The sequence below is a fragment of the Gambusia affinis genome, linkage group LG20 (genome assembly GCF_019740435.1).
Source record: "Gambusia affinis linkage group LG20, SWU_Gaff_1.0, whole genome shotgun sequence".
NCBI lineage: Eukaryota > Metazoa > Chordata > Actinopteri > Cyprinodontiformes > Poeciliidae > Gambusia > Gambusia affinis.
In genome coordinates this window covers 9,215,376-9,242,158 of record NC_057887.1, presented here as the reverse complement: position 1 = coordinate 9,242,158, position 26,783 = coordinate 9,215,376, and the positions used below count along the sequence as shown (strand labels likewise).

Sequence of the window (26,783 nt, the reverse complement as noted above, 5' to 3'; positions counted from 1 at the left end):
ACCATGCTTTGCAGCGTGCACAGAGTTCCTACTTTATCTACAATAAAGCACTTTCTCTTCCCGAGATTTCGCTAATTTGGTATGTAAACATTTGTTTTTGAAAGGACTCAATATTTAAAGAGTTGCTCTATTTTTTTCCTCTCAGGGCTGTGTGTGATTATAAGGCTGACTTGAGTCTCAGAATAATTATCAGTAAACAGACAGACTCATCTCCTTATAATCACGCTTCACAGTGTGGTGTCTGACAGAAACATGGACGTATGTTTTAGGCCCATAATAGGAGCTAATTGCAGGGATTGAATCCTGACAGAGGAGTAAATCGATTGGCCCGCTGACAGTGGGAATGTTTCTGTTGCTCCAGCTGAGACCAAACACGCCTCATTGATTTCCACTAACCGTCTGCGGCCTGCTGGAACTACAGCTGATGTGACAATCGGAACAAAATGAGTGTGTTCCTGCTGCGAGTTACCGCTCCGCTTTATTATTTAACCCTCGGCAGCGGACTCGGGGCAGCTGTTTTTACACCAAAGCAGAAAAGCGTTGCCCCAAATAAGAGGCCGTCCTCCCCTTTTCATGGCGAGCCTCTTTCTATTCACAGGGCTGCAGATCGTGACGAGCCGAGATGTGTGGGATTCCTTGCCCACCTGGAGCTGATCTGAAATCCTGAAAGGGGCTCCATCCCACTCATCTCCACCAGAGCCCACTCAGCAGTGAGCCGGACAAATTTAGCAAGTGATAAAATGTGAGTAAGTTGAAAGAGGTGTTTTTAAACTCTCCACACCAACATTCCGGAGGAGAGTCATTTCACCCTCCTGCTGTGTCCTGTGGAGCATCATCTACAATCCTGAAGGGCATTAGCATTAAAATTAAGCGCAGTAGTTCATGGACACACAGAGGAACCTCACGGTGGATGTTTCAGTGGACATTTCCACTGTGAATGGGCTTGTGTGGCTTGCCCCAGTGATGCTGGACGATTCTTTTGAATGGTTGGAGCAGAGGAGGCGTGGGCTGCCTGTGTCAGCAGAGCTGGAGGAGCCTTCCCTTCAATGCTGTGCTGCATTTCTGGGCTCCGAATAATCGGTGGAAATATCAGCGCCGTAGCTTCCCGTCAGGCTGTTACCACTTCAACATGTTCCTTAGTGAAATGACAGAAATATCGCAGCAACAGTTGTGATTCGTAATTTCTAGCTACGAGGTTATAAACAACACTCGCTTCCCTTTTTGATGGGATTAAATAAAAAGGGGACAGAAGTCTGGGAATGATTATTTTTTTCCACCTGTTTATTTTGTTTACTTTGATAAGTAGGTAAAAAATGTTACCCTGTCCATGCTACTCAATTTAAATGCGACGTTTCGCAGTTTTCTCGATCTTGGCCAAGGAAAAGCCTTTAGACAACAGAAAATGTTTATGTAAATCAATTAGTAAAGGTTTGATTCATTTATTTGTTTGTTTAAATAAAGTAATATATTTTTTGTCTCCCATTGCATGCGATTAAGATATGTTCATTATAAGATTAGGGGGCATTCAAAGACAGTAAACTAAAAATCTATATGACTAGAAAGCAGACTGATAAAAAATACAAAATAAATAAATAAAAGCAATTTAATCTGTTCACGAAGAATCCAAGTAATGATATGTGAAACACCTTCCTCTGAGTCTTGTTTTTGCCCATCATTCTCAGTTGTCGTCTCCGGAGTTCATTTTTCCCATCGGCCCTGAAGGCGGCGCCTCTGAGTCCGCCTCTGCGATCCTGCAGGGAGGCTCGGAGCGGCCGCTGACTGGCTGCGTGGGGAGCCGGTGTGGGCGAAGCGGAGGACTCTCCTATAAAACCCGGGATCCCACGAACAGACGCGCTCGTCTCTCCCAGGCAAGAGTCGTGTTTCCCTGCCTAGCAGCTGCTTCGTCCCCCCCGCTACAGCTCGGAAAGGAACCGAGAATCCCCACGCAGCTTCCACAGAAAAGAGAGCTCCGTATATGGTTGTGACTGACGCTCCAGCAAGGATGTCCCGGACCGACGAAGTGCACCGCATTACGGAGAATGTCTACAAGGTGAGCCGGTTCGTGTTGTTCGGGACACCTGCTGCACCTGGGCGGATAATTACAACAGGGGAAGTCCGGTGTTGGTCAGGTTTCTTTAAAGTCTCAGTACTTTAACGCAAAAATGAAGTTATTTAGTTATCAAACAGACTCTACCTCAACAAGGAGAGTTAATGATGAAACGGTAAAATAAAAGATGTGGTCTAGAAATTGGGGTCAAAACGTTTAAATAATCAGTTATCTTAATTGAACGAATAGAATCAGAGTTTTTTTTAGCTAAACTGATGAATGGGGCTGCTGCTGCTGTGTGGAATATTTTAACCCTGATGTGCTTCTGGTTTCGGAAGATTTTTAGTTTAAAATTTCAAACCTCCAGAGTGACGGGATCCTTCAGGGCAGCTCAGTTCGACATATTTCAGAGCAGCACAGAAAACTCCTGCTTAAAGTTGCCTGATTTCTGAATTTTGTGAATTCCTGAATATTTCCTCAGTTGTTTTTTATGTTTAGAAAAGCAGAAAAGGATTTATTTGGTAACAATAAGAGATGTTGGTGTAATCCATACTGTGTGGCTGCTGGGAAGACATCAGGTCTTCCTTGGACCTGAAGGGATTCTGCTCCTTCCTTGGCTCCCTCCAACACAGAGCTCCTGCTCAAGCATTTCTCCCGTTTCTCACTTTACTCAGCTCCCCATATGATGCAGATCTGAGACATGGAAACATGACGAGTTTCTGTTACGATGTGTGGAAAGCTGTCACTGTTCCACACACCTCCTCACTTTGACCGGCTCTGGGCAGACAGTCAGAGCTCCTGGTACCGGGGGGAGGACTGGGGTGGTGTGTATGGGTTCTCCTTCCCAGCTTGCTTGGTTATGTAATGATGCTGCTGAGATAATGATGGGAGTAATTTCAGCATACATCTGAATGGAAATTCTTTACAAAAAAAAAAAAAAAGATGATTTCAGTCAAAGTCCCAAGATGTCTCGACCTTTGGAGGGTGTGTTTGGGTTATGAAGTCAATAAAATTTGATGCTGAGGAATGTAATCGGACCAGTCAGGGTTTTTGTGATGGTTTTGTTTCTTGACATGCTGATTGGGATTTGACTGGATCCAAATGTATTTATTTGTTTATTTTTTGCCAAAGAACTATTGGGCATGAATCGATGGGCTTGGTAGTTTCTTAGTTTGATTTTAACCAATAAGAACAAACGAATCTGAGCTGATCCCGGTTGATCTGGAGCATCTCTAGTAATATGGCTGCATTACTTTTGATAGCTTTCAGGGTTGGGCAGGATAACAAAAATGACATTTTAAACAAAACTTTTTTTAATAAACCCATTTCAGCATGAATAACTGACGTAATGGAGGTAATATTAACATTTAGCTATTATTTATCTGCAGTTTGCAGGAAATGCCTCCATGCATTTGCAACAGATGCAGCATTAGGGGTGGTGGGGAAGGTCTTCCTGTCATGGGCAGCCTGCTCCATCGCAGCGTGAGCCGCTGCCAGTTTGACCCCCTGTTGGCGTCTGATCGTAACGGCTCGATGCTCACTGGCGTGGCATTTGGTGCTGCTGCGCCGAGCTCCCCCTTCTTCTTCCTCCCCAGGGGTGTTTTTGAGCTGTGTTTGGAGAAACTAACTGGTCTTTATTAATTCATTAAAAGCGTGGAGGATGGAGAGGCGCAGAGGTGCCAGCTCCCATTAGGTAACACTCATGTCTGTTTCTCCTTGGAGGGAGGTGAGACATTGGCAAATATCAGCAATTAAATCAGGCAGCATTAAGATGGGGATCAGGGACTTTAGCTGCACAACATCATGCTGCAGAACACTCTGTACTCATGGGATATACTGGTTGTATAACCTTACTGGCCCAGTTTCCAGTGATTAAATAAATATGATTAGGATATTCATGACTGCTGCAAAAATTACAGTATTCAGGATTTATTAATTTGAGCCAGATCTAAAACAAGAAGTTTTTGTAGTAACATTTTGCAGAAGGTAGTAATGGCTGCTCTGCCTGAATGTGTCTTTTTATATATATATATATATATACATATATATATATATATATGAAAAGTATAATCTGGTCGTGATTTGGGAGTCCAGGTTTAAATAAAGTCTGTCCAGGATCCTTATTTGCTTTGCTCCCACCTGTTTCAGGCATCGTCCAGTTACCCTGCATGAGGAGGGCTCTGCCTTGTTTCCTGTTTGTTGAAGCGTTAACTCTCAGAAGCAGCAGCAGCAGCGGAGGACTGAAGCCCGAACCTCCTCCTCTGCTGCTGAAACAGAAGCAGAATGTAAATTTCGGATGACTCACGCTGGTGAATGTGTGGGGGCAGTCGTTCCTGTCGCGCACAGGAGTGTGTGTGTGTGTGTGTGTGTGTGTGTCTATACAGTATCTGCTCTGTAACGACACGCCGGTTCAGAACGCGCTGACTGCAGGTCGGCTAGGATGGTGACGGAGAGCGTCCCTCTGGATTCGGGTTGTAGAAGTTTGGGATGTGTTGATGTGGGTGAAAGTGTGTCTCTTCAGGTTTGTTGTGGCTGCTGAACAAACAACGTCTGTGTGTTTGTGTTCAGGAGTGTGTTCAGCTGAGTGCTGTAATCCCAGCAGTGCTGCGGATCAGGATGGTGAATAAAGCTGGAGGTGACGCTGCCTCCATTGTTCAGAGTTAGCACTGGATTATACACACATCAGCAGGTCAGCTCATTGATTTCAGAGCTTTTTGTTGTGCATTTCTTGTGCTTTCCTCCAGTTTTCACTGCCGTATTTGGAAAAGAGTTTACCCATCTTTGGGTTGGGTGTCAGTCTTTCTAAAAGCTGCAGTTCGGGTAAAAATAGACTAATCCATCAATGTTATTGGCGCTTTTGCTTAATTTTCTGGCAATTTAGGGAGATTGAGTTGTATATATGCCAACCATTTGGGTTCAACCCTTCTTGTAGATCATCACACCAGCCTTCAGACACAATTCAGCTCAATTCTAATCTCCCTTCAGTGCGCTGTCTGGGTTTTCTTCAATTCACTAGGATTCCTCCAGCAGAATTTCAATTAGAAAAATCGGCAAACCAAAAGAGAAGTTGTGAACAATAGTTAGTTTTCTGTATTTTTTTTATTATTATTTTTTTTTAGAATTGCAGTCTGCCTGTAGTTTTAGCAATAGTAGCGGAGGAAATGAACGAAGCTGTTCAGTCTGTGTTGGCCACCCTTCCAAATGTTGAATATACATTAACAGTCGTCTTGTTCGGATCGGAACTCTTCTCTTCACAGTGGAGGATGGTTGTTTATAGTACAGGACATTTCCTGTATGTGTCAAACTAGCACATTACTAACGTCATGGACAAACGTTAGCAATTGGGTAAAATTTAAAGGCTTAACAGAGTCCATGCCTCCAGGAAGAAATAGTTTCTCTAAAGCCCAGGTCCTCTGCACGAAGCAAAGTGTAGAACAACTGGCTGGTTTTTACTAAGCTAACAGTGGTCTAAATTAAACTGAGCCATCCGTCTTAAACCAAACTACCTAACAACTAAGTTGCAAAATGAAAGTCTAGATTTTGAAAGTCTGTATCCATCATCATGCTTAGCATTGATGCTTCCCTCCAAGCTGCCCAGACTTCTCACTCCTCCTCTGCCTCCTCCGGCTCTTTATCAAGACGTTCCAGTCTCCACAGGCTGAGAGACATGATCTCTCGACTCTGTCATGACTCAGTCTCCTTCTGATCAAATGGGCTTCCAACAATCTCATGTGGGAGGTGACCGGGCGGCTTCTGGACCAGATGACCCAACTACATCAAAGGCTCCTTGTGGAGAAGCGGAAAATCTATTCAATGTTACAAATTGCTGAACTCAACCTTCGCCTGATCTCTGAGCCAAAACAGCTTCTCACCTCGTTCTTATGGGTTATTATTGTCTGGATCATTGGGAAATGTGTAAATATGTGTAAATTCTCATCAATTTCTGGACCTTTGACAAACACAAATGTGTTGCTAAGAACCTATAAGGACTAGTTGTTTCCATAACGGTTCTTAGCTGAAGTTCTGAATGCTTTGCTTTCTGTTTTCAGAGCTCAGTTCTGCCCTTGTGAATGGACACCATTTTCAGTGTGCCACCTGCATTATGTGTGCAGGTGTACAGCGTCGCTCTCCCCCGTGTCTGTGTTTCCTGACTGTATCTGGGGAGCATCCTCCAGTGATTGCAGACATAAATTCCTGAGTAAACCTTGCTGTGTAGTGACGTCTTGTATCTGTTTGTTCTCCGGGGAGAGATTTTTCTCCAGTGTTTGTTTGGTAGTGTGTGTGTGTGTGTGTGTGTGTGAGAAATTCTGCTGAACACTTTATCCCCACAGCCATGCAAGCACAATCTGCTCAGTCCTCCCTGCTTTTCGTCTCGTAGTCACACAAGCAGAGCATCACTCGCGATTAAAAACGACTCTCCTCTGCTACAGATCAGGGCTTCATTTTGTTTTATTCCCCCACATATTGTTATGGAGCTCTGTAGCTCTCGGCCAGCTGCTGTTGGAGGCAGAGCGCCGCAGGTGAGCGCCGTGGCATCTATTGGGGCCAGCGCTGCGTCAGATTGATGGAGGGAGGAGCTTTTGATAGCAGGCTCCATCATCATCATCATCATCATCATCATCCTCCACTCTTTCGCTCTGACAAGATGTATTCTGGCGTCCCCGACTGGCAGAGAGCCTCTCCTGTCTGGGGTTGCGTGAGGTGAAGCCTGCAGCCTCTGTGCTCATCTGCAGCGCGGTGATTAATCCAAACACTTCGCTCAGGCAGACATTTCTCCAGTGTAATGGCTTGAAACCAGGATTAGCTGGGCTTTCAACAGAGTCCAGTGCCTCCCTGTCCCTGCAGAGAACCTCGTGCCCACCTATTCAGGGGGGGGGGGCTCCAGGATGTGTTCCAGCTTTGAGCTTCGTCGCTGATCTTTGGAAGGTGGCAGTGTGTGAGCATCATGGTGACGCTCTGCGATGATGCTCTGAGATGTGGGGAATATGCTTGGGTTATGCAAGCGGAGGAAACATGAAGCATTGCTCTCAAATGACATGGAATCTAATGAAATATTTAATGATTTTTTTTTTTAGGTCACTCTCCTTCCAGCTTCTTTTTTTTTTCTTTTTAGATGGATGGATGTTGACTGAGTGATCTGAAAAAGAAAAGTTTCCTGCTAGATTGAATTTTTTTGTTGTTGTTTTGATGCCTTTTTGCAGGCCGGTCGGGGAACTGTCACAATAACAATTTTTCTGGACTGTAAATTGTTCCAGACATTATTGCGATAAATGATAACATTGTTGTTTTTGAGACTATTTTAATGTAATATATTGATAATAATGGAAGTACACCCTCTCAAAGACCAATAAGCTTTAATTTCTGAGGAAAATTCAACACTAGAATTGGAAGACACGTTCAATATCCAAAATAAATAAACAAAACGACTGAAACGACAAATCAAATGGATGCGGCAGTCTGAAAGAAATAGTCCATCAGAAAAGAGGCTGGTTGACATCAGCGCACCTGAATGAAGCCTGGAAAAGGTCCGGTCTCTTTTTCCTGGTTAGCATTTTTTTCCTGTCACATTAATGAATCCTCCCAGTGTAGAAAAATTGCATCAGGAAGCTGTGTTGAGCTTAAAATAATCCACCTCTAGTAATTTAGTTCAAAGGTTTTATCTACCCTGTAACTGTTTGCTAATAAATTGCCTTTTAATGTGGAGGATTTTTGGACAGGAGTCACTCGGGGCAGCCCTGAGACAATACGAAGGAACATTTTAGCAGTTTTGAAAGTTATGTTTTTGTATCCCTTCATATCTGTATCCACGCCGTGTGTAGTTGTTACGGGTGCCAGTTTCCACTCTCTTTTTTTTCCTCCTCCTAATACTTTGCAGGTTTCTATTGGATCTCTTTGTCCTCTTTTCCAGTGCGGTTTGTTTCTAAAGGGGCTCCAGCTGTGAAATATTGTAACGTTTAGCCCATCATTTATTTTGTCAGAAAAAACGAGGAACAAAATGTACCAACTCTCCTTATTGGCGTTCTGGAGGCAGCAGCCCTTCACTACGGAGCCCCCTAGGGGACATGGGGAATTTTTTTTCTTTTGCGTTACCTCGCAAAACTTTTGCGTTCCCTCGCAATACTTTTGCGTTACCTCGCAAAACCTTTGCGTTCCCTCGCAAAAACTTTTGCGTTACCTCGCAAAACTGTACTGATCAGTTGTGCGGCATAATTGAACACTGTAAGACTTTCTTACGGTGGCCGCCGTACTTTCTGATTTAATATAAGGTTATGTAAGGTTTTTCCATGAATGTTAATATCTCGTTGTGAAATATCTGAAGTTTTATATCTTTCTTTAGAATACAAAGGCACCACAAACCTGTTATATAAACAGAAACCTTCCGTAAGTAGGAAAGAAATATAAATACTGTACATCCAAACTATATTTCTGAGTTATTATCGCGGCGTAATAAGTCATCTGACAGTTTTGATTGTGTCGCTGTTGTGTTGGTTAGCTAAATGGTTTAAAGAGCTGCTTTTATGTTCAGTTCCATCTCAACCTTAACAGACATAAATATGCGGTGAATGAATCGATTTTCTATCAGATTTTTGCACCAAAGACTTCATAATAATAAACACGTTTTATTATTAAAAACACAACAAACTAATTATGGTAAAGGGCCGTATTGGGTTAACTCGGGGAATCTCATCTGTCCGTGTATCAATTAGCTCCAAACCACTTCTTTGTTCTGTCACATTTATCGATTTATTCCATTTTGATTATTATGCTCCAGACTTTGCAAGGACTGACCAACCCGCTCACCGTTTCCTCATACACACAAACCAGCAGGCCAGTAAGCTTCCCATTCATACTTGATGACGTCACTCCCACACCCACCACCTAAGTGTCAAAGTCGCGTGCATGCCAAAATGTACATTCATATGGCTCTTACAGAGCCTACGTGAAAACGTGTTTATTATTATGAAGTCTTTGGTGCAAAAAACTGATTGAAAATCGATTTATTTACTGCATGTTTATGTCTGTTAGGGTTGAGATGAAACTGAACATAAAAGCAGCTCTTTAAACCATTTAGCTAACCAACACAACAGCGACACAATCAAAACTGTCAGATGAGTTATTACGCCACGATAATAACTCAGAAATATAGTTTGGATGTACAGTATTTATATTTCTTTACGGAAGGTTTCTGTTTATATAACAGGTTTGTGGTGCCTTTGCATTCTAAAGAAAGATATAACACTTCAGATATTTCACAACGAGATATTAACATTCATGGAAAAACCTTACATAACCTTATATTAACGGCCACCGTAAGAAAGACTTACAGTATTCTTTTTGCGAGGGAACGCAAAAGTTTTGCGAGGTAACACAAAAGTATTGCGAGGGAACGCAAAAGAAAAAAAAATCCCCATGTCCCCTAGGGGGCTCCGTACTTCACAGATGTGCTTTCATTAAGATTTCACTGACCAACAGCCTTCCTGGGCCACACACACAAACACAAACACACAAGCACACACTAAGTGCTCACATCTGCAGAGTTTGTGCTGCACGTCGGCAGCCTTTAGCGAAGCGCTTATCAAACTCGAGTCGGTGGGAGGAAGAGGTGGATGCTGCTGGGTTTGCGGGAGGTTGGCAGAGGATGAAAGGAAAGTTGCTTGGACGGCTCTTGAAGCTGAATGAAAGCAGGGCGAGGAGGGGAAGGTGCGGAGCTCCGGTCTTTTTAGACCGGCAGTGAGGAGGAAAGCCCTAAGAGGCAAACCGCAGTGTGTTTTTTGAACTGAGTGTGGTGTGTCACCGCGAAAAGCAGGACTGCACTCGTATCTTTGCAGAGTTTTCTGACGAAGACTTTGTCTTGCGGTCTCTGCCGCTCGTCCTGCCGTTGCACATGTGCAGATATTATGGAAATGCGTGCCTCTGCGTGAACGCACCTTCATTCACGTGTACGTGTGTAAAATGAGAATGAGACTGGAGTGAATGGGATGGCGGTGACGTTGACGGGGAGACTCCCACCCTCCTCGTTCTCGCCACTCTCTCGATCCGCCCCCGCCAGCCTTCAGAGCGGAGCGTGAGGTGAATTAAAATGGGCTGCCCTGTCACGGCACAGGTGGGACGCGGAGGTGGAGGGGTTCCAGCACATCCATATATGGCAGCGGAAGTGCCCCCCTCCTTCCTCTCTCCTACAGAAGCTGCATCTGGGGAGCAGGGGGCGCTGACTATTCCTCTGCTCTCTGATAAGGGCTCATCTGAGAGGGAAATTGGCTGCCTGCACACCCCCAACACACGGACCCGATAGTAGATACTGAATTCTCATCTCCTGAGGCTGCTGAAGCAGTGCAGGTTTGCACACAGATTGTCACAGTGGCTGAGCAGAGGGAAATAATGTCAATTTCCTGAAACACAATAATGAGCGTCAGCAGCCTAGCATTGCAGGACATAATGCTACTATCTAATCCCGCACTGTTTTTAAGGTCCGAGGAGTCCTAATAGTTCTTTAATCTCGCATAAGGAAATATTCTTATGTAAAATTGTGCAGTCCATGTGGAAATCCTGTTCAAATTAACATGATTATTGTTAAAATGAAATATCTGTGTGGAATTTCTCCAGCAGCTTTGCTAGTTTGTGGTTTGCACAGAATCTTCAGTAGCTTCCAGAGTTAAAATTGAGCCTCCCTTCTCCATTTATTGTTACTGGGAGTTTTCAAGGTTGTCTTAAATTAATCTAAGGATGTTTTTACACCTGATAGTACGTAGGCTCGGTTATCTTTGGGAACAAAATGGAGACATTTGTTACATTTTCAGCTGGCACTCTGCACTGTTTCAAATGATCCAAAACCTTTGAAAAATCTGTTCATCCCCTCGCCTGTGGTGGAGCTGCAACAAGAACCACTGATATGAAAACGTCCAAAAGAAGACATGAGCACAACTTCCCCCCTCATAAAATGTAAAAAAGGATGGAGTAAGGTCAGATTTTAGTGTTTGTAGGACTTTTTTTGTTGTTTGTAAAAGAACAGAACACGTTTCACTCGTTTGCACTGGACACTTGTGTTTGTTGTGGTTTTATTTACCCAGAATGCACTATGCTGCAGCCACTTCCTGCTTTTGGAGAGGTCTCCAGTTTGCTTCCCGTTTACATACACATTGGAACTGCTCCAGAGTTCACTTCAACTGAACTGAGACTGAGTTTACTAGGCAGACTAGTATTCACTATTTTGGTCTTTGCTCATTCACCCCTTCACAAAAAAATGTCATTTTCTAAGCAAACGAACTGGAGTTTGATCTAAAGTTTACGAAACAGGATTTTTCTGAATTAAACCGGTATGTAATTTATTGACAAAAAGGGGCAAATCTTTTAGTTGAGACTGATCTATGCCAAAGTTTAAATCCTGTGTCCACACCAGTGCATCGCTCGGACATTGCAGCCGAGATGCTCTTTGACTCCGTTGGCATAAAGAAGAATCTGTTCGTTTTTACCCAAAGTTTAAATCTCTGGATGCAGTGACGGATGAGTTGCAGTGGATTTTCATAATCACGGCTGCTTGCTGCTTTCTCATTCAGTGGCACCGTGGCTGCCATGCTATCAAACATTAAAGTGTGCGCTGTAGAAAGATTAAAGCTTGTTTTTCAGTCAAGGATTATCCTGGAAATCACTTCCTTACTAGCGAAAGAGGGCAAATTTAATGAATAAATTGTGTTCTTTTTGTGTGTCAGTATTGGGAAACAAGAGTCCAAATTCTACTCGTGTTAAATTTCAACCAGGTATCTGATTGTTTGACATGGCTGCTGTCGGTTTCCTGCAGGCGTCTGCATCGTCACGATGCTGCTTGAAGAAGAACTGGCAAGTTCTTTACAACACAAAGTCCAACCTTGTCTTGTTTTAACCACATCAGGTTGATGCTTTATGTACAAAATCCTCAAATTAGCTGTATGAAAACCCAAACCTACATGTAGTTTATTTATTTTATTACCATTTGTGGGTTCTAGAGTTCAGAATCTGACATTTAGATAGAAGGATGACCTTGTAGTGACGATAGTCGGCTTCTACATGATAGATGCATGTTTGTACACCAGCTGAGGGATGAGAGCACAGTGATGGAGCAGAGGTCGGGGGCGTTTCTCTCTCGCATTCACAGAACAGGTCATTTTTATCTTTCTTTTTGTCACCATGGAAGCAATGGGGGGGGGATTCACATAGCTCAAAAGTCAAGGTGACCTACTGCTGCCATCAACCTTTTTTATTCTGCTGGGTCTTATGTTTTATTTTTAATCTCTTTTAACCTTTTCATCACAAAACATGATCAGCAACAGCTGGGTTTCTTTCACCGATCGGTTTACATGCTGCAGATAACGTGGCGGCATGAGTCTTCCTGCACTTTCAGTTTTCAGTTCTTTGTTCCTGAAATTAGAAAAAGTAATTTGTTTTGATCTAGGTGTAAGATAAATATGAAAATTATACTCGCGTTGGAACTAAAAGCCAGAATCTAAAGCAGAAATTTTGACTTCAACCCCACTGTATATTACTTAATAATGACAATCTTCAACATTTACCGTACTGTCTTTTTGAGATTGATGCATGTAAAATCAACAGCCACAACACTTATTAGTAGATGTCAGGAGTACAGACATCTACTATCTGCTTATCTGGACACGAGATTTTTTCTTTAAGTGCACTGAAGGAGTAGCCAGCTGACAGGAAATGTGCAAACTCTGGTCTCTGAGCTATTTATTATTATTTGCCCTCTTAATAAAAGATTTTAAACACCTCAATTCACCTCAGTGTTTCATCTTTGTCAAATTTAAATGTAAAAAAAGTAGAAATCTTACCTTCCAATTTGACCAATTTAAAAGTCTTCTAAAAGACAAAGTCTTACTGATTTTCTTTTTAGCTGATTCATAATCTGACCATATTCCGCTCAGATTAAAGGTCGCAAAGAGATAAAAAGCAGACAACCTTTACTTTGAACCGCAGAAGTATTTCTTCTTCCATTCAGTCTGGTCTTTTCTCTGGACCTCAGGGGCCCCTAATACGTTGTTGCACAAGTTTTCTCTTTGTCTGCCTACATCAAATGAAACCACCGCCTCTGTGGAGCTTGATGTGCTAAGACTGTAATTAATTAAAATCAGGCATTTTGGTGAAGATGATCATTGATAAACTGGGTTTTGCTGTTGTGTAGACCAAGCTTTCCTAAAATTGCTTGATATGTGATGCACATTCTGATATTTAAACCTCGTTTCAAACTAGTTGCCTCTAGTCGAAGGGTGAAACAGCAGGGAAATTATTTTCTCTGCGTGGCAGGCAGAAATTGAAAAAACCTTTTAGAGAATAAACAGTCAGGATTAAAAAAAAAAAAAAAAAAAAAAAGGCAGAATTAAAAACAAGTCTTCAAATGTTGCGTTGTTTCTTAATGGGTTTTATAGTGTTGTAAAGTGTTTTCAAACTCATTTCTTTTTATATATTTTTTTGCCTCCACCTGGCCCAGCCTCTCCCTCCCACCTCAGTGGGGTTGCCGGCTCTCCACTCGCTGGTTAATCTGTTTGGCAGCGAGCGGCGCAGCAGGTCCTAATGGTGCCACATGGCTGGCTTGGCTTAGCAGTAATTTACGCCCCGACATGATACAAGCCTACTGCTCTTTCTGTAGGTTCTGACTCAGCCCACGCACGAGTCTCCTGCCTCCACACACACGCACACACACTGCCTTTCCCAGAGCCAGCTAGGTCACAATGTTCTCGACGCTTTTCGGTTTGTTTTTGTCTGAAGTGTTTCGATATGGTTCTGCGCACATGTGTGGGAAGGAAGTAATGGATGGCTTTGCTGGAGTAGATGCACTTACACAACTGTACTGGTGTTTTAATCCCTGGAGAGTCAATAACACTTTAACCATTTCCCTTCCTCTGGCTCCTTTATGTCTCCTCCCTTCATCTATCATTGGAAGATTTATTTCTCACTCCTTTTACACCTTTTCTGCCCAAAATCTGCAACAAATTCCCAAAGGATTCTTTGTTTTTACTACAGGGTTTATGCAGGATTCACCAACTCAAATGTAAGACTTTTTAAGATCATTATGTCTGGAATTTAAGACTTCTCTCTCCTAAGAAATGTACAAATTTTGCCCAGCCCACTTGCTACGAAGGTTGCTGTATCGCTACGTTATATTAGCAGCTAGTTAGCAGTAGCCTAAACTGTCTCGAGTCACAGACCGCAATAAAGATGTTGGAGTGCGACTTTTGCCTGACAGAAAAGTCCCACGAGAAAAACCTCTACATAGAATATGAGATTAAATGAGACAAAATTTAAGTTCTGTGATTAACGTGTTGAACTTACTTTTCCTTAAAAAAAAAAAAGGAATTTGACATTTTAAAGTTTTAATTTTAGATTCATGAATTTAAGAGTTTTTAAGATGCCTTGTATTTCTTTCTACATATTTTTATGGCTTTGTTTCTGAAGTTTTTTTTTGTTTTTTTTTTTCACTCTTTTGTACCTCAGTTGGTGAAAGTGGATTGGTGATTCCAGCTCAGTCTTGCCATTTACTCACTTTAAACAGATGTCTGCTCAATCCTGCTCTTGTCATATTTTAAATGGCTTCTATAACCTCTGGCTCTGGTCCACATCTTTTATGGGACTTGGTCTCCATGCCGCTCTGATAGACCTGTTAACCTTGAAGCTGAGGGCTTGTTCTGTTTCTCCACATATTACCCCTCCTTCACGGTCACTGAGGCGCTTGAAATGATTCACCTTTTATATTGATGGATAATACGCTCAGGGTTACCAGCCATATGATTGTTTTATGCCAGGAAATGTTTTTAAAAGTTCCTTCAAACACTGAGAAACGGCTTCAGATGCAGGAAACTGGAGATCTGACATGGTGCCTAAAACCCACGTTCAGGTCAAATAGTCCTTGGAGGTGAAGGACTCTTTCATTGAAAAACTTTATGATTTAGTCAAACTGCTGCTGCAGGCTGAGGTGCGTGTTTGATTTGACTTTTTCCTGCGAGTCCTGAAGGTGGAGGGCGTCATGCAGCTTCTTCCCCTCTAGTATGACTCTAACTGCTCTTCAAGGTCAAAGCATTCATTTTACATTAATTTTCTGTCAGTGTCCCTTTATTCTCTAAGGGCACCTTTTACCTTTTTGCAAGGTTGAGGGGTACAACTACAAACCACTTTCAGATGCAAAACGAAACTCAAAACATGTTCTGCGCATCAACCTGCAGAGTTCTGTAGACCTACAATAAGATCCTAAAGCGGATTGAAGGTTCAGAGCTGTTTTTGTAAGCAGCTGTGACGCGTTTCCAGAACAAACCTGTCCTTTAATGAAGATTAATATTTAATGTAGCTGAGACTGATCATGTGAGGACGCGTGTGAAGCTGTGTGATTTCAAACCCTCCACAAACACAAAGGTAAAGTGATCGTATAAATAAATCCTACCTTTTGTTTTACCTTTAATGGGTTTAATTGCTTTAAACTTATGAAAACTTGCTAAACAGATGCTGTCAGCTCATCCTGTAAGTCTAATACTTTAGTCTTTAAAATGTCTGTTTCCTCCTTTAAAAATGCTAAATGTCAATATATTTAATCTTCTGTCATCACAAATTGCTCCTCCCAAAGGTTGCTTCCATTTTCCCCTCTTGAGTCGATTATTTGCGTGGTGCGGCTCGTCTGGCAGCGGGAGTAATTATTCGCTTCATGGTACATTTTCCAGATGTTCCATCATTAGTGCCATTGCAGCGTTTAACCTGCTGCTGATTAGGAACACGAGCATTAAAAATGCTGCCTTGTTGACCCTGAAAGTAGTAAACTGTGTTTTCACAACCTGTTTGAAATTGGGAAACCTCTGCTCCACCTCATAAAATCGATTCAATGCCATAAATATTTTGTTATTTAGTTTCAGGCTCAATTAATTTGGGTCAAAGATGGAGTTCCAACATTTCATTGCTGCAACGTGAAAAGAAAACCAGTGTTTTCAGTTGCAGCATTCATTGGCTGACACATGACTGAAACTAATGGCTGAAAAACGGCAAGCTGTTCTGTAATCCCTCTTATTTCCCGTCCACTCGGTAAAATGTGGTCCTTTTATTCAGAGAAATGCTAATCAGCTCCCGTCTCTGCTGCTTAAGGAACAACAACTGACTCATTGTGGATTAAATGTGCACCAAACACAGAAATAACCAATTAAACCCAGCCCTAAAAAACAAAAAACACATTTCTGATGAGATCTTAACATGTGTGTGTTTGTGGGAAGACTTTCCTATTTAATTGTTTTCATAATTTCAGAGTTTATGTTTTTGGTTTGGTTGTGACTTTTAGAGCAACATTTTGGTTAAAGATGAAGTCAGGATTTTTAGAAATGCCAACTTCTTTCTTCATTCAGAAAGTTTTTGTCAGTTTTTACATACGCAGATGGGTTGATGAATGAGGAAAAAGCTTATCCATGCACTCAAGTTCATCGAGACGTTCATCACAGTGTTTGCCTCGTCTTCATTGTCTGTGTGGGAAATCCTCTCCCGGTGAGTTGTATTTCTTTAGCTCAACCGGAAGACAAAGGATCCCAAACAATCATTTTTTATTTTTGCAGATCACCCAGAATGTGACACATAAAGGTGGACGTGTCTGACAGTGAACACATGATTCACCCACGGACACAAACAAACCCAGCCCGGGTGTTTTTTTTTCTGTGAGCACGCCATGAGCGCTGGGCTGCTCTCCATCTTCTGTTTGCCGTTACGGAACGCCTCTCTCTGCGCGTTCCGGGCGGCGGTACATCAGGGTGACGATCGCCGGAGCTGATGCACTTTCACAGAGTCACTTTGGTCCGGAGCCGACGCCTTACGGAACAAGAGCTGGGCGCGAGAGGGAAGAACTGGGTTGTAAATGGAGCCGTTTGTTTGTCTATCTTTCTCTGCTTTTGTGATTGTGACTTCAAAATGATAGAATATTTATCTCATGGATTTATAGATCACTGGATCTGATCCTTTGTTTTGAACACGTGTTCAGCTTTACACAAAGAACGCCACATAAGCTTCAGTTCGTTTCACTACCTGTCCTGCTCTACTTCACCGTTTCAAACTGAACTTCCATTAAGATTTCTGCTTTTTCTTTTTTTCTTCTGTACTCCAGTGTCACACTGTCCTACTTCTTACTTCCCTTTTTGGAGCTGATGGAGTTTGTGCGCCAAGGTGACTGTTGTGCGTCAGCCACCGGGCATTAGCAGGCATCCCGAGCTGCGAGCAGCCATGAACAAATGTCTGTCTGCCTCAGATGTGTCCTTCCCTCCATCTGCTTTGTTATTCTTTCCTGTCCTCTTTTTGTTCTTTGTTTTCTCTTGAACTTTTTTCAAATCAAAAATGTCTTTCCACCTGAAAAGTTGCTAAATAAAGTCCTCTTACTTCATATTTGGTCCCCACTTTGAGTATGTATCTTCTCATGGCACTTTTAATATTCTTTACCTCTGTGGTACTTAAATCTTATCTAGCTTGAACTGTAATAATGGTTCAAAGCTTTACTATAGACTCTAGTCTTGCAAATCTTTAAACTTTCTAGCTGGGTTTTAAAGGTCCAAATAGTTCCTCTGATAATGGCTGATTCCCTTTGTTTTGCTTTGCTGCAAGCCAGAGCTGCTTCTGTAAATGAACTTGAGGCTCACAGTGAAGTTTGACATGGAGAGAAATATCTTCTCAAATGACTTGCCTTTGTTGGAAAGGCTGCAGAGGTGAAAGGGCGTCTCGGAAGCAGAGAGAAGCCAGAGATGGATGAACAGTAAGACTCATTAGGCTTCTCTTTTTGACGGATTCCTCAGTTTTTAACAAGCCTTCAGGCCTCTGTGCTTGATGTTTGTGTTTTCTGACAGACGGCTCTGGAAGTGAGAGGCAGAACGTACCAAAGATGAGATTCTGAGGTTTATGTTTCTTTAAGTGGACGGGGACAACTTGTTCACTGTTTTCAAGCTGCAAACCAGAATTTTCCTAGCTTTTCTGATTTGCCACCGAATGCTTTTGTATCTAGTCGTGCACATCAGGACTTGATTCTTGAGTCCTCTGTATTTCTTTATGTGTTGTTCCCAAGCAACCAGAAATCCTTTTAATCTTTCAAAACCATCTTGATGAGCCGTTCTCTGGGCTTTCTGAGGCAGTGTTGTCCAAAGCCAGTCCTCAAGGGCCCACATCCTGCATGTTTCAGGTGTTGCCCTGACTCACTGCATCTTCATCAAGTCAATGGCTCATTACCAGGCCTCTGCACAGTGTGATGACACATTGAAGAGGTAATTCAGCCATTTAAATCAGCTGTGTTACACCGACGGCAAATCTAAATCCTGCTGAACACCAGCCCTTGAGGACGGGTGTTGGAAAAACTAAACATCTCTTATGGCATTTATTTAAAAAGAGGGGCAGAAAGGCACATAACAGATTATTTGATTAGCATTGTATTCTATTATACTCTTCTTGGACAGAAAATAACGTGAAAAAGAAGTTAGAAATCCAAAAGGAAACTTTGGAAAACCTCCTGAAAGTCTTCCTCATTCAAGATCAATAAAAAGTCTGGCTGTGTGGAAGAAATGTGCAATAAAATTTCTTTCTTTCTGTTGGTTTAAAACTTTCTCGCAGAACTGCAACTATTCATGAGCGGTAATGAGCTTTGGTGAAAGTCACGTCTGTCATTTTAGTGGATTTATCCTGTTTCAAAAATAGCATCTTGACCACAGGTTTGTGCCAGAGTGAAGAGAAGCTGCAGCAGGTCCAGATCTGCTGCTGAGCTCCGAGTCTGCAGCCAAAATCAGGTTTTATTTAAAAACGGATACAGCAGGGGAGGTGTGAGAGACCGATCCACACACCCTCACACACACACGCACACTAATATCACACAGAGACACAAAAATCCCTCAGTCACTCGTGCTCTCGTTCCGTCTTATATTCAGTCTCGCTGGATTTGGGCTTCTTGAAACGAGTCCTTCCTGCGCTGCTCTTCTTGCCGGTTGGCTCAGCTGATTTGTAGACGACTCTGTGTTGGTGCCCCAGAAAAGCAGGCAGAGTGCTGCTGGGTCACTGTAGCTCATGTCAGATTTGCATCGTCTCCTTCCCAGGCTAACCAGATCTTTTTGTTTGTCCCCGCTCCTCTTTGCAGAACATCATGGAGCAGTTCAACCCGTGCCTACGCAACTTCATAGCCATGGCGAAGAGCTACGAGAAGGCGCTCACCAGTGAGTACACCAACCCTCCTCTGTTTACTTTCTGTGGCGGGCGTCTCTTTCGTTCATTGGCTGTCCAGGCGGGGGGACAGCTGACCCAACGCCTGGTGCTGATTTAGATCCTCCTGACTCATCTGGAGTTGGAGTAAAGTCATGATGACACAGATGTTGTGCATTGTAATGTTTTGGAGTCTGAGTCCAGACTTGAACTGTTGAAGATTTCTTGTTGGTTAGAGATGAATTAATATTCTCCGTCTGATGAACCTCCTGGGTTTCCAGCCTGTTTCTCGTCTCGTCTCCCTTCTTGCTGTACCATCACTTCATTTCCTAAATGTCTGCTTTTTCTGTGCATCCTCCGTCATCGCTTCTAGTTGCTTTTGCTCATGTGTTTGCATGGTCATGTGTGTGTGTGTGTGTGTGTGTGTGTGAGAGAGGGAAATTGCAGCAAACAGCAATGGCTCAAGGTGAAAGACGAAGCAACCGAAACATCTTGTGGGAGTTAAGTGGAGCACAAGCTGATGGGAGATGGAGCGGGGGGTGTTGCTAACGTAACAGTACCCCCACACCCATGGGGCCAAGGAAATGGGAACAAGCTGAGAGCAAATCCAGGACAAGACCGAATAAAATAAAAACCAGGAAAAGAAAAATATTGGATATTTCCATACAAAAATGACTAAAACTGAAGGGTATTCTACTGCTTTTTTATTGTTTTAATGATATCTGAGTGGAGTTGCAGTACTGACGGAGAATTTGATGTTTTTAGAGAAAACTTGAGTCTTGTCTGCAGCAGGAGAAGGAGACATGGCATGCCGAGTGTACGGTGCGGAGCAGGGCACTCCTTTGTGTTTAGAGGAGATGCAGGGAAGACTCAGGAACAATAAAGGAGGCTTCACTCCTGTCTGATAGATAAAGCTAAAAATAACCCTGAAACTCCCTGAGTGGGGATTGCACTTCATCAATGCCAGGCAGCAACGCAGGGCTAGAGTTTAGACTCAGGCGCTGGGTAACCGGCAATCATTTTATTGTCGCTGTGAAAAAAAATGCCAGTCTGCTTTTATTTACTGGTTCTTAAAGTAGAATCAGGGTGGCAACTTTTATCCCAAAGGAGGGTTTAAACCAGCATGATTCACGAGGGGGCGGCTGACTGACGGTTTTGTTTTTGGAGCCGTAAAACCTTTAAGATGACTGAGGACGGTGAGCATGTCCCTATTTGCTGAGCTCCACGTATGAAGATGTATGGCTGCATGGACAGGGTGTCTTTAAACTGCTTTTGTCTTGCTAAAAAAAAGATCCCTTGTAGCCAAATGCTGCATTCTGTCGAGGCCCAAATCTTATGTATACAAGATGAGCTCCAACCTTAAGCACAGGCCGCAGCAGGTGATGCCATTAACATCATCGTTGACATCAGGAGTGCTGGCTTTTTCCAAATAACAAGGTCTCTGGTGGCTAAAGGGGATCTGGAGGAGCGCTTAATAAATCAAAGTTAGTCTGCCTTAAGAAGAAATTCTGTAATGTCGTGAGTTCATTTGGAACCTTCTTTTAATTGATTACCAAGTTTAAAATTCTCTGTCAACAAAATACATAAATAAAAATCTTCTCTTCCTTATATATGAACAAACCCATTTAGATAGTGTATCAACAATCTTGACCTCCATCCTGTTTATTTTTTTTTTTACACCAACACCTTTGCATTGTCAGCCCCCGTCTAATCTTCTGACTAAACTGACCCTCCTTACTGCTTTGGGTCTTTTTGTTCACTTCACAATTGACTGATGGGTAAAGCCTCTCATCCAGTTAAATCTGTTTCGCCTGGGCCCCATTATCCTCCAGCTGAGCTATCAATGAGATTAACCTCTCCATGTCCTCACTAGTGTACAACCAAGGTTTGAATCAGAGATGGAGAAAGGGAAGGTTGGACCCTTGCAGGCGGTTTCAGCCAAAGTCGTGTCGATCTTAGAAATCCAAGCCAGAAACCGTCTTTATTTCCAGAACAATGACTCGCATAGCGGTGGACCTCATGCTGTGTCGCTCTGGACTGAGCTCAGAATAGATTCCTATTGTTTTCCATGTGAATGCTTTGTCATTTTCCTCCCGTCTTTGGGATTCAGAGAGCGGTCTGTGACAGCTTAGAGCACAAACACTCATCTGGCTGACAGCTCTGTAATGAACCCGGCCCTCTTCCACATCCGACCCGTGTCTGCCGTCAGTCCTTGTGTGGCGAGCCCCCGACCCGCTTCCTGTCTTTGCTTTCTGAGACCAGCTTGTCCCCTTTAAGGTCCGGCTCACTGCTCTGCCTCAGCTGGCGTACCTTGCGGGTGATATGATGCAACCCAGGAAACCACGGCTGATTGACAGGATCTCAGCTGAAGAATACTTTCAAGACTTTGACGTAGAGATTTTTGACAGGAGGTGTACAGAATGTAATTAGAGTGGAGGGGTGCTGGTGGGGCCTTTTAAAACCCAATTTATGAATTCTCCACCTAATAATGTAGTTTGTTTTCAGTAATGATCAGCTAAATACCTTGCATCTAGCTAAATCTTAAGCAAACTACAATATCTAGTTTTACCTTTTTAATGTAACTTAGCATAAATTTGGGATTTCTGCATCATTGTTTTAATAATTTCCACATATCAAATCCACGCACTGCTTTAAAACATCTTTTGCAGTGTGTCAGTATTACGAATAACATTTTGATCAACTTGTAGTTTTGATAGAAAGTGAGTTTGGAGCCTTGAGAAAAAAAAAATCTCTGCAGCTTTCTGCTTCCTGCAGTTGCTTCATAGAGCTTTTTCCTTTCCTGCCTGGTCGCCATTTCCGCCTATCGCTCTTTTACTTCCCATGCCCGAGCTTGCCTCTCTGTGGGAGCGGAGGGCTCAGGGAACGGTTGCAGAGCTGAAGAAGACAGTTCAACTCGGCACCCTTGATCTGATGCCCAATGCTTCCATGTTTCCAGGTGTCACATATGCTGCAAAGGGCTACTTCGACGCTCTGGTGCGGATGGGCGAGATGGCCAGCGAAAGTCAAGGCTCTAAGGATCTTGGTGAGTCCTGGTAGTGGCAGTGGTTCCCCTGATGAAGTGAATGGGGGCGGGGCTTGGACAGGCAGATGGGATGGCGGCTTGTACTGGTGGAGCAGAAGCAGCTGATGACCAACCACCCACTGGATGCACACATGCAAACTTTCCACAGTCATAGAAAAAAAGCGAGGGTTTCACGGTCAGGTGGAAACATTTCCCTTCTCGTTTCATCCACGACACTTGCACATGTCCAAATATCAACCTTAGTAAAACCATCTGATTTGAGCAGCAGTCTCTCATTAGCTGCGTTTCCATTCACTATATAACGGCGCTAATTGGAATTGCGGAAAGATTTAATGGAAACGTGTCAGTTTCATTAAAAATGCTGGGATGAAATGTTTTATTTTTTTTTATTTTTTTACTTACCTAAATTAGTTTATTTTCAAAACTACAATGGATTCACTTTTCTTTATTTATTTATTTTTTATCATGATTCATGTAATCAACAGTAGATAGTTACTACTGGCGAAAACGGCAAAGAAGATGACAGGAAGTGGTGGGAGGATGACGGTGCGGCATGTTGTTTTATTGTGCGAGCAATCTTATTCACATGTGACTTCATTTGCGTTATTTAATGGAAAACTGCATTTGTGATAAAAAAAAAAATATATTTTTACATTTATTGACAGTTTTGTGCACATTTGTAATGGAAACGCAGCTGCAGTCACTGTGCTGTCACAGTGTGTTGTCTGGTTTCGGTTGGATCAGGTCTGGTTCTGCTTGCTCAGTACAGACGTTGCTTTGGTGTTGATGGGGGCTGTGGCAACAAGTTGCAGATGCGCAGTCAGGAACACCTTTTTAAGTGTAGATACCATAAAGTGGAAGGAAGTGCGGGAAGCCTTTGGAGTTGATGCAAGTTCTTATTTTTTTTATTTCACAGTTTGACTCTGACATAATTTAGCCACAGAGAAGTGAAGGCTAAGAGGAGAATAAGATGGATATCTGAGATCTGTGAGAGGATATAGCAGCTGGATTCAATATTTAAAGGAGGAGCTGTTTTCATGCTTTTGAGCTCTTTCTTTGAAGTGTCATTTTATTTTAATATGCCACCTATTTTAGTGTGGATGCTCGGCAGAGCTTTTATACCCAATGTGACAGTATTAAAAGCTTTTTTTCCCCCCTCAAATCTGATTCAACTTTATTATTCACAATGATCGTCTTTTTATCAGTGTAGTGTATCTGAACCAAACACCTACGGCCTCAGTTGATGGCAGCCTACTTAAAACATAGTGAAAAGGGAAGATTTTAGTCTAAACATTTACCTTTTAAAAAGTTTGTGAAGTGACCTTTAGATTTATGCTGCTTTATTGTGTGTACAAGTTTACAGAAAAGTAGCTTTTTGTGGTTCTTGTTCAACACGGTGACTACTTTGAATATTTGCATGTTGTTTTGAGTCCAAACTCCCCGTCAATCATCCATGTTGTCCCCATTTCCATCAGCTTTGTTGCTTTGCTTCCATGTTTTCTGCATTGCATGACAGAGTAGAGGGGTTGCTTGATGTGGCCTTCTTGACTCCTTTTCTGTTCTTCTGGCAGCTTAAACATGACTCGACTGCTTCGTTAAACTCTGCAGAACCTCCCTCCACCTTCAGAGAAAAGACGGAGCAGGATGGATGGATGCTGTCCTCATGCATCAGCAGTGCTGGGAGCAGCGGCTGGCTGTGCATGCTGAAGGGACGGATACTTTGACTTGTTCTGTTAACTCTGCACAGTGGTTTTTAGGTATTCAGGACGGACATGACTCTTGATTGGATGCAAATGAAAGTGCTCATTCCTAATCTACACATAATCTGTCCCATAGATCACATTACGTCTTTTATTGGAATATAAAATGGATCGTTAATCAACACATTATTACCTGGGAGCATCTAACAGTCTAGATTCATAAGAGAAAACAAACACACGCAGCCTAACATCAGGGCATTTATTGGTAGGTAAGGCGAACTGATTAATCCCAGGTTTTTTTTCCTCCCGATTTGTTCAGTTCAGTGACTCATAGTAATCAGCGTCCCTCAGTCTTTTCCATCACAAAGAGACGCTGTGCTGGTGGCTTCGTAAACTCCAGGATTTCTCTCTGCATTGCTGCAGAAGAGGTCAGGAAACACTGGACGCTTTGTTCTTGGATTATGTGAAAACGTTCTCAAGCCTGGCAGCCTATTAATTAGCAGATAACAAGGATTGTGGATTTGTGTGTGTGTCAAAACGTGGGTGTGAAGTTTGGTCACTGGGATCAGAGATAAGGCCACTGAATGCGTTGGGAGGGGATAATCACCTTTTTTCCAGAGCTGTGTCTCACACTGTGTATTCGACGAGGACTGAATGCAGATGATTTAGAGTCGACCATTTTTAGGATTTTAATTAATGTAATTGGAACGGTCATGGCTTATTGCACAGGAATGACTGGACTGTAAACTGCCTGAATCTTTCCAGAAATATTATGCCACTTCATCATGAAACAATGAAATTAGTCAGAGTTTTGTGATGAACAACAGCTAATGGCATTTGCACGTGGACGGAGGACGGGGAGCTCCATGTGACTGGCTGACATTAGGAGAGGAGGTGTTGGGTTTTGTCAAATTAAATCTCAGTAAAAAGCATCGTCCCGGGTGAAATGGATGAACTGTGGTTTGTAGAGCTATGCAGACCAGATTGTTCTTTTAGATCTGTAATCAGCAGCGTTCAACAAAACATCTTTCGGTCTTTCTATTATGAGTTCTCATTATTTATATTTGAGGGAGGGCCCATTTACTCATTAATAGATGGCGCTATTCTTTACGAAAGATAAATGTCTATAGTCTCTGTCAAAGTCTAGATCCCTGTAGTGATCAGACCATCTCTGTAGGACATACAGTTCATGATTTAAACGTTTATTCTACTGCTTTGGTTCCTCCTTTGACTTGCGATGGCACAAATAAAAAAAATAATAATAATTTTTTATTCCTTCAGTATCAACCTCCACACTAAAGAGGGTTGTGGGTTTATGGAGACATAATCATTGGAAAAAGATCACATTTTTGCGTTTATGACCAGGTTGTCACCAGTTGAAGCTCATCATTCAGTTCTGTCACCAGCAGATTTCTGAACATTTAGAGCAATTTTCTTTAAACAGCTTAAATAGTAAAGGATAGTAATTATGGATTAAAATGGTTCTTGTAGGTGTGTTGGATTAAATTACAAATTTAGCTTTCAACTTTGTGATTGCAGTTTAGTTGTAAAACACATTAATTCACAGTGTCCAACTAAATTAATGTAAAAAAAAAAGAAACTATCTGCATCATTTAGATGGTGAGAACAAATTATAGGTTAACATTTCTCAAAAATGTTAACCGGTAGAAAAAACAGAAAAGCTGAATAATCAAGTAAAGTAATCTCACTTTTATCCAAGTTTACCATTAAACAGTTTGCATGCTACACTAAAATAATTAAGAAAAATTAATTGGTTCACTTTTTGATTCAAGGTGAACAAACTATATATGTCCTTAGCGGGGATGCTGGTTTATCAGGAGTGGAGTTGTTCTTTACTTTAGTGAACTGATGCCTCACCGGCACAGGAAGCGGATGTGATGCCTCTGTCTCAGATTGACTCTGCACTAGTTTGACCAACTGTTCTGCTTTCACCAGACGCTATGCAGAGAAAGGAGCTATTCCGCTGCTGCAGAGTGGAGTGTCATCCCACTTATCCGCTCCTCTTTCACTACTGCACTCTGTGTCTGCAAACACCCCCGCATTGATGTGGGAGCTCACGCAGTCCTGGGAGAACATGCCGACTCTGCACACGTTTCCAAAAATAGACTCAACAAAACGCCTCGACCGGAGCCGCTCCGATGGACGAAACGCGGAATACGATGCTCGATCCGCAGCCCAAAAATGGTGTGTCGGTGATGTCATCGTGACTGAAAAGGACAATGTCTGTCTTCCGTGTACTATATATGGGCATGGTGATGAGGAAAACTAGGAAGCTCCTGCAGTTCCGGTTCCCCTCGCTGACCAAATATGGGCTCCACTATTCAAATGCAGCTTAGGGGAGTGATGAAACTTTAATCAGGTCTTTTCTTTGTAATGAAATGCAAAAAGCTTAACTGGTTTTTAGAAAATGTTGTATGGTGGCAATTTAAACCTGACTTTTATTCAATTGTAAGATCCAATCTATTATATTTATGTCTTTTAGCCAGGATGATTTTTTTTTTTATGTAGCCATTCTTCTTTTTCCCCACTTTAAACACTTAAAAGAAAAGCAGATCTTTCTCCAGATATAGTATTTATGTAAGGTTTGTTTGTGAATGGACAGAAATTGTGGTTAATGAAAAAACACTTAAAAATAAAGCAAACCAATCATCTAACAAAGACCTTTTATCCAGTCTCCTAAATGTAAATTGAGTTGTAATCTTACAATATTAGTCATGAAATCTGGAGGAAAAACAACTGTATGCTCAAACATTTTGCAAAATAATTTAAGAGCGAGAGTTTAATCATTAGTTATTCTACA

The 26,783-nt window shown here is 42.3% G+C and overlaps 1 protein-coding gene across 13 annotated transcripts in view; it reads left to right on the top strand.

The window, feature by feature from the left end:
* Positions 1–603: 603 nt before the first annotated feature.
* Positions 604–26,783, top strand: part of LOC122823361 (brain-specific angiogenesis inhibitor 1-associated protein 2-like) — a 61,736-nt gene continuing 35,556 nt past the window's right edge. For 2 of the 13 annotated variants that reach the window (XM_044102896.1, XM_044102894.1), the window contains exons 1-3: positions 1,769–2,050; positions 19,158–19,233; positions 22,176–22,262. In XM_044102896.1, coding sequence (XP_043958831.1) covers positions 1,976–2,050; positions 19,158–19,233; positions 22,176–22,262 — 238 coding nt within the window. In that variant the 5' untranslated portion in view covers positions 1,769–1,975. Of the gene's footprint in view, positions 743–1,682; positions 2,051–19,157; positions 19,234–22,175; positions 22,263–26,783 lie in introns of those variants that run through there. The other 11 variants (XM_044102899.1, XM_044102890.1, XM_044102889.1 and 8 more) reach the window with 11 other exon arrangements.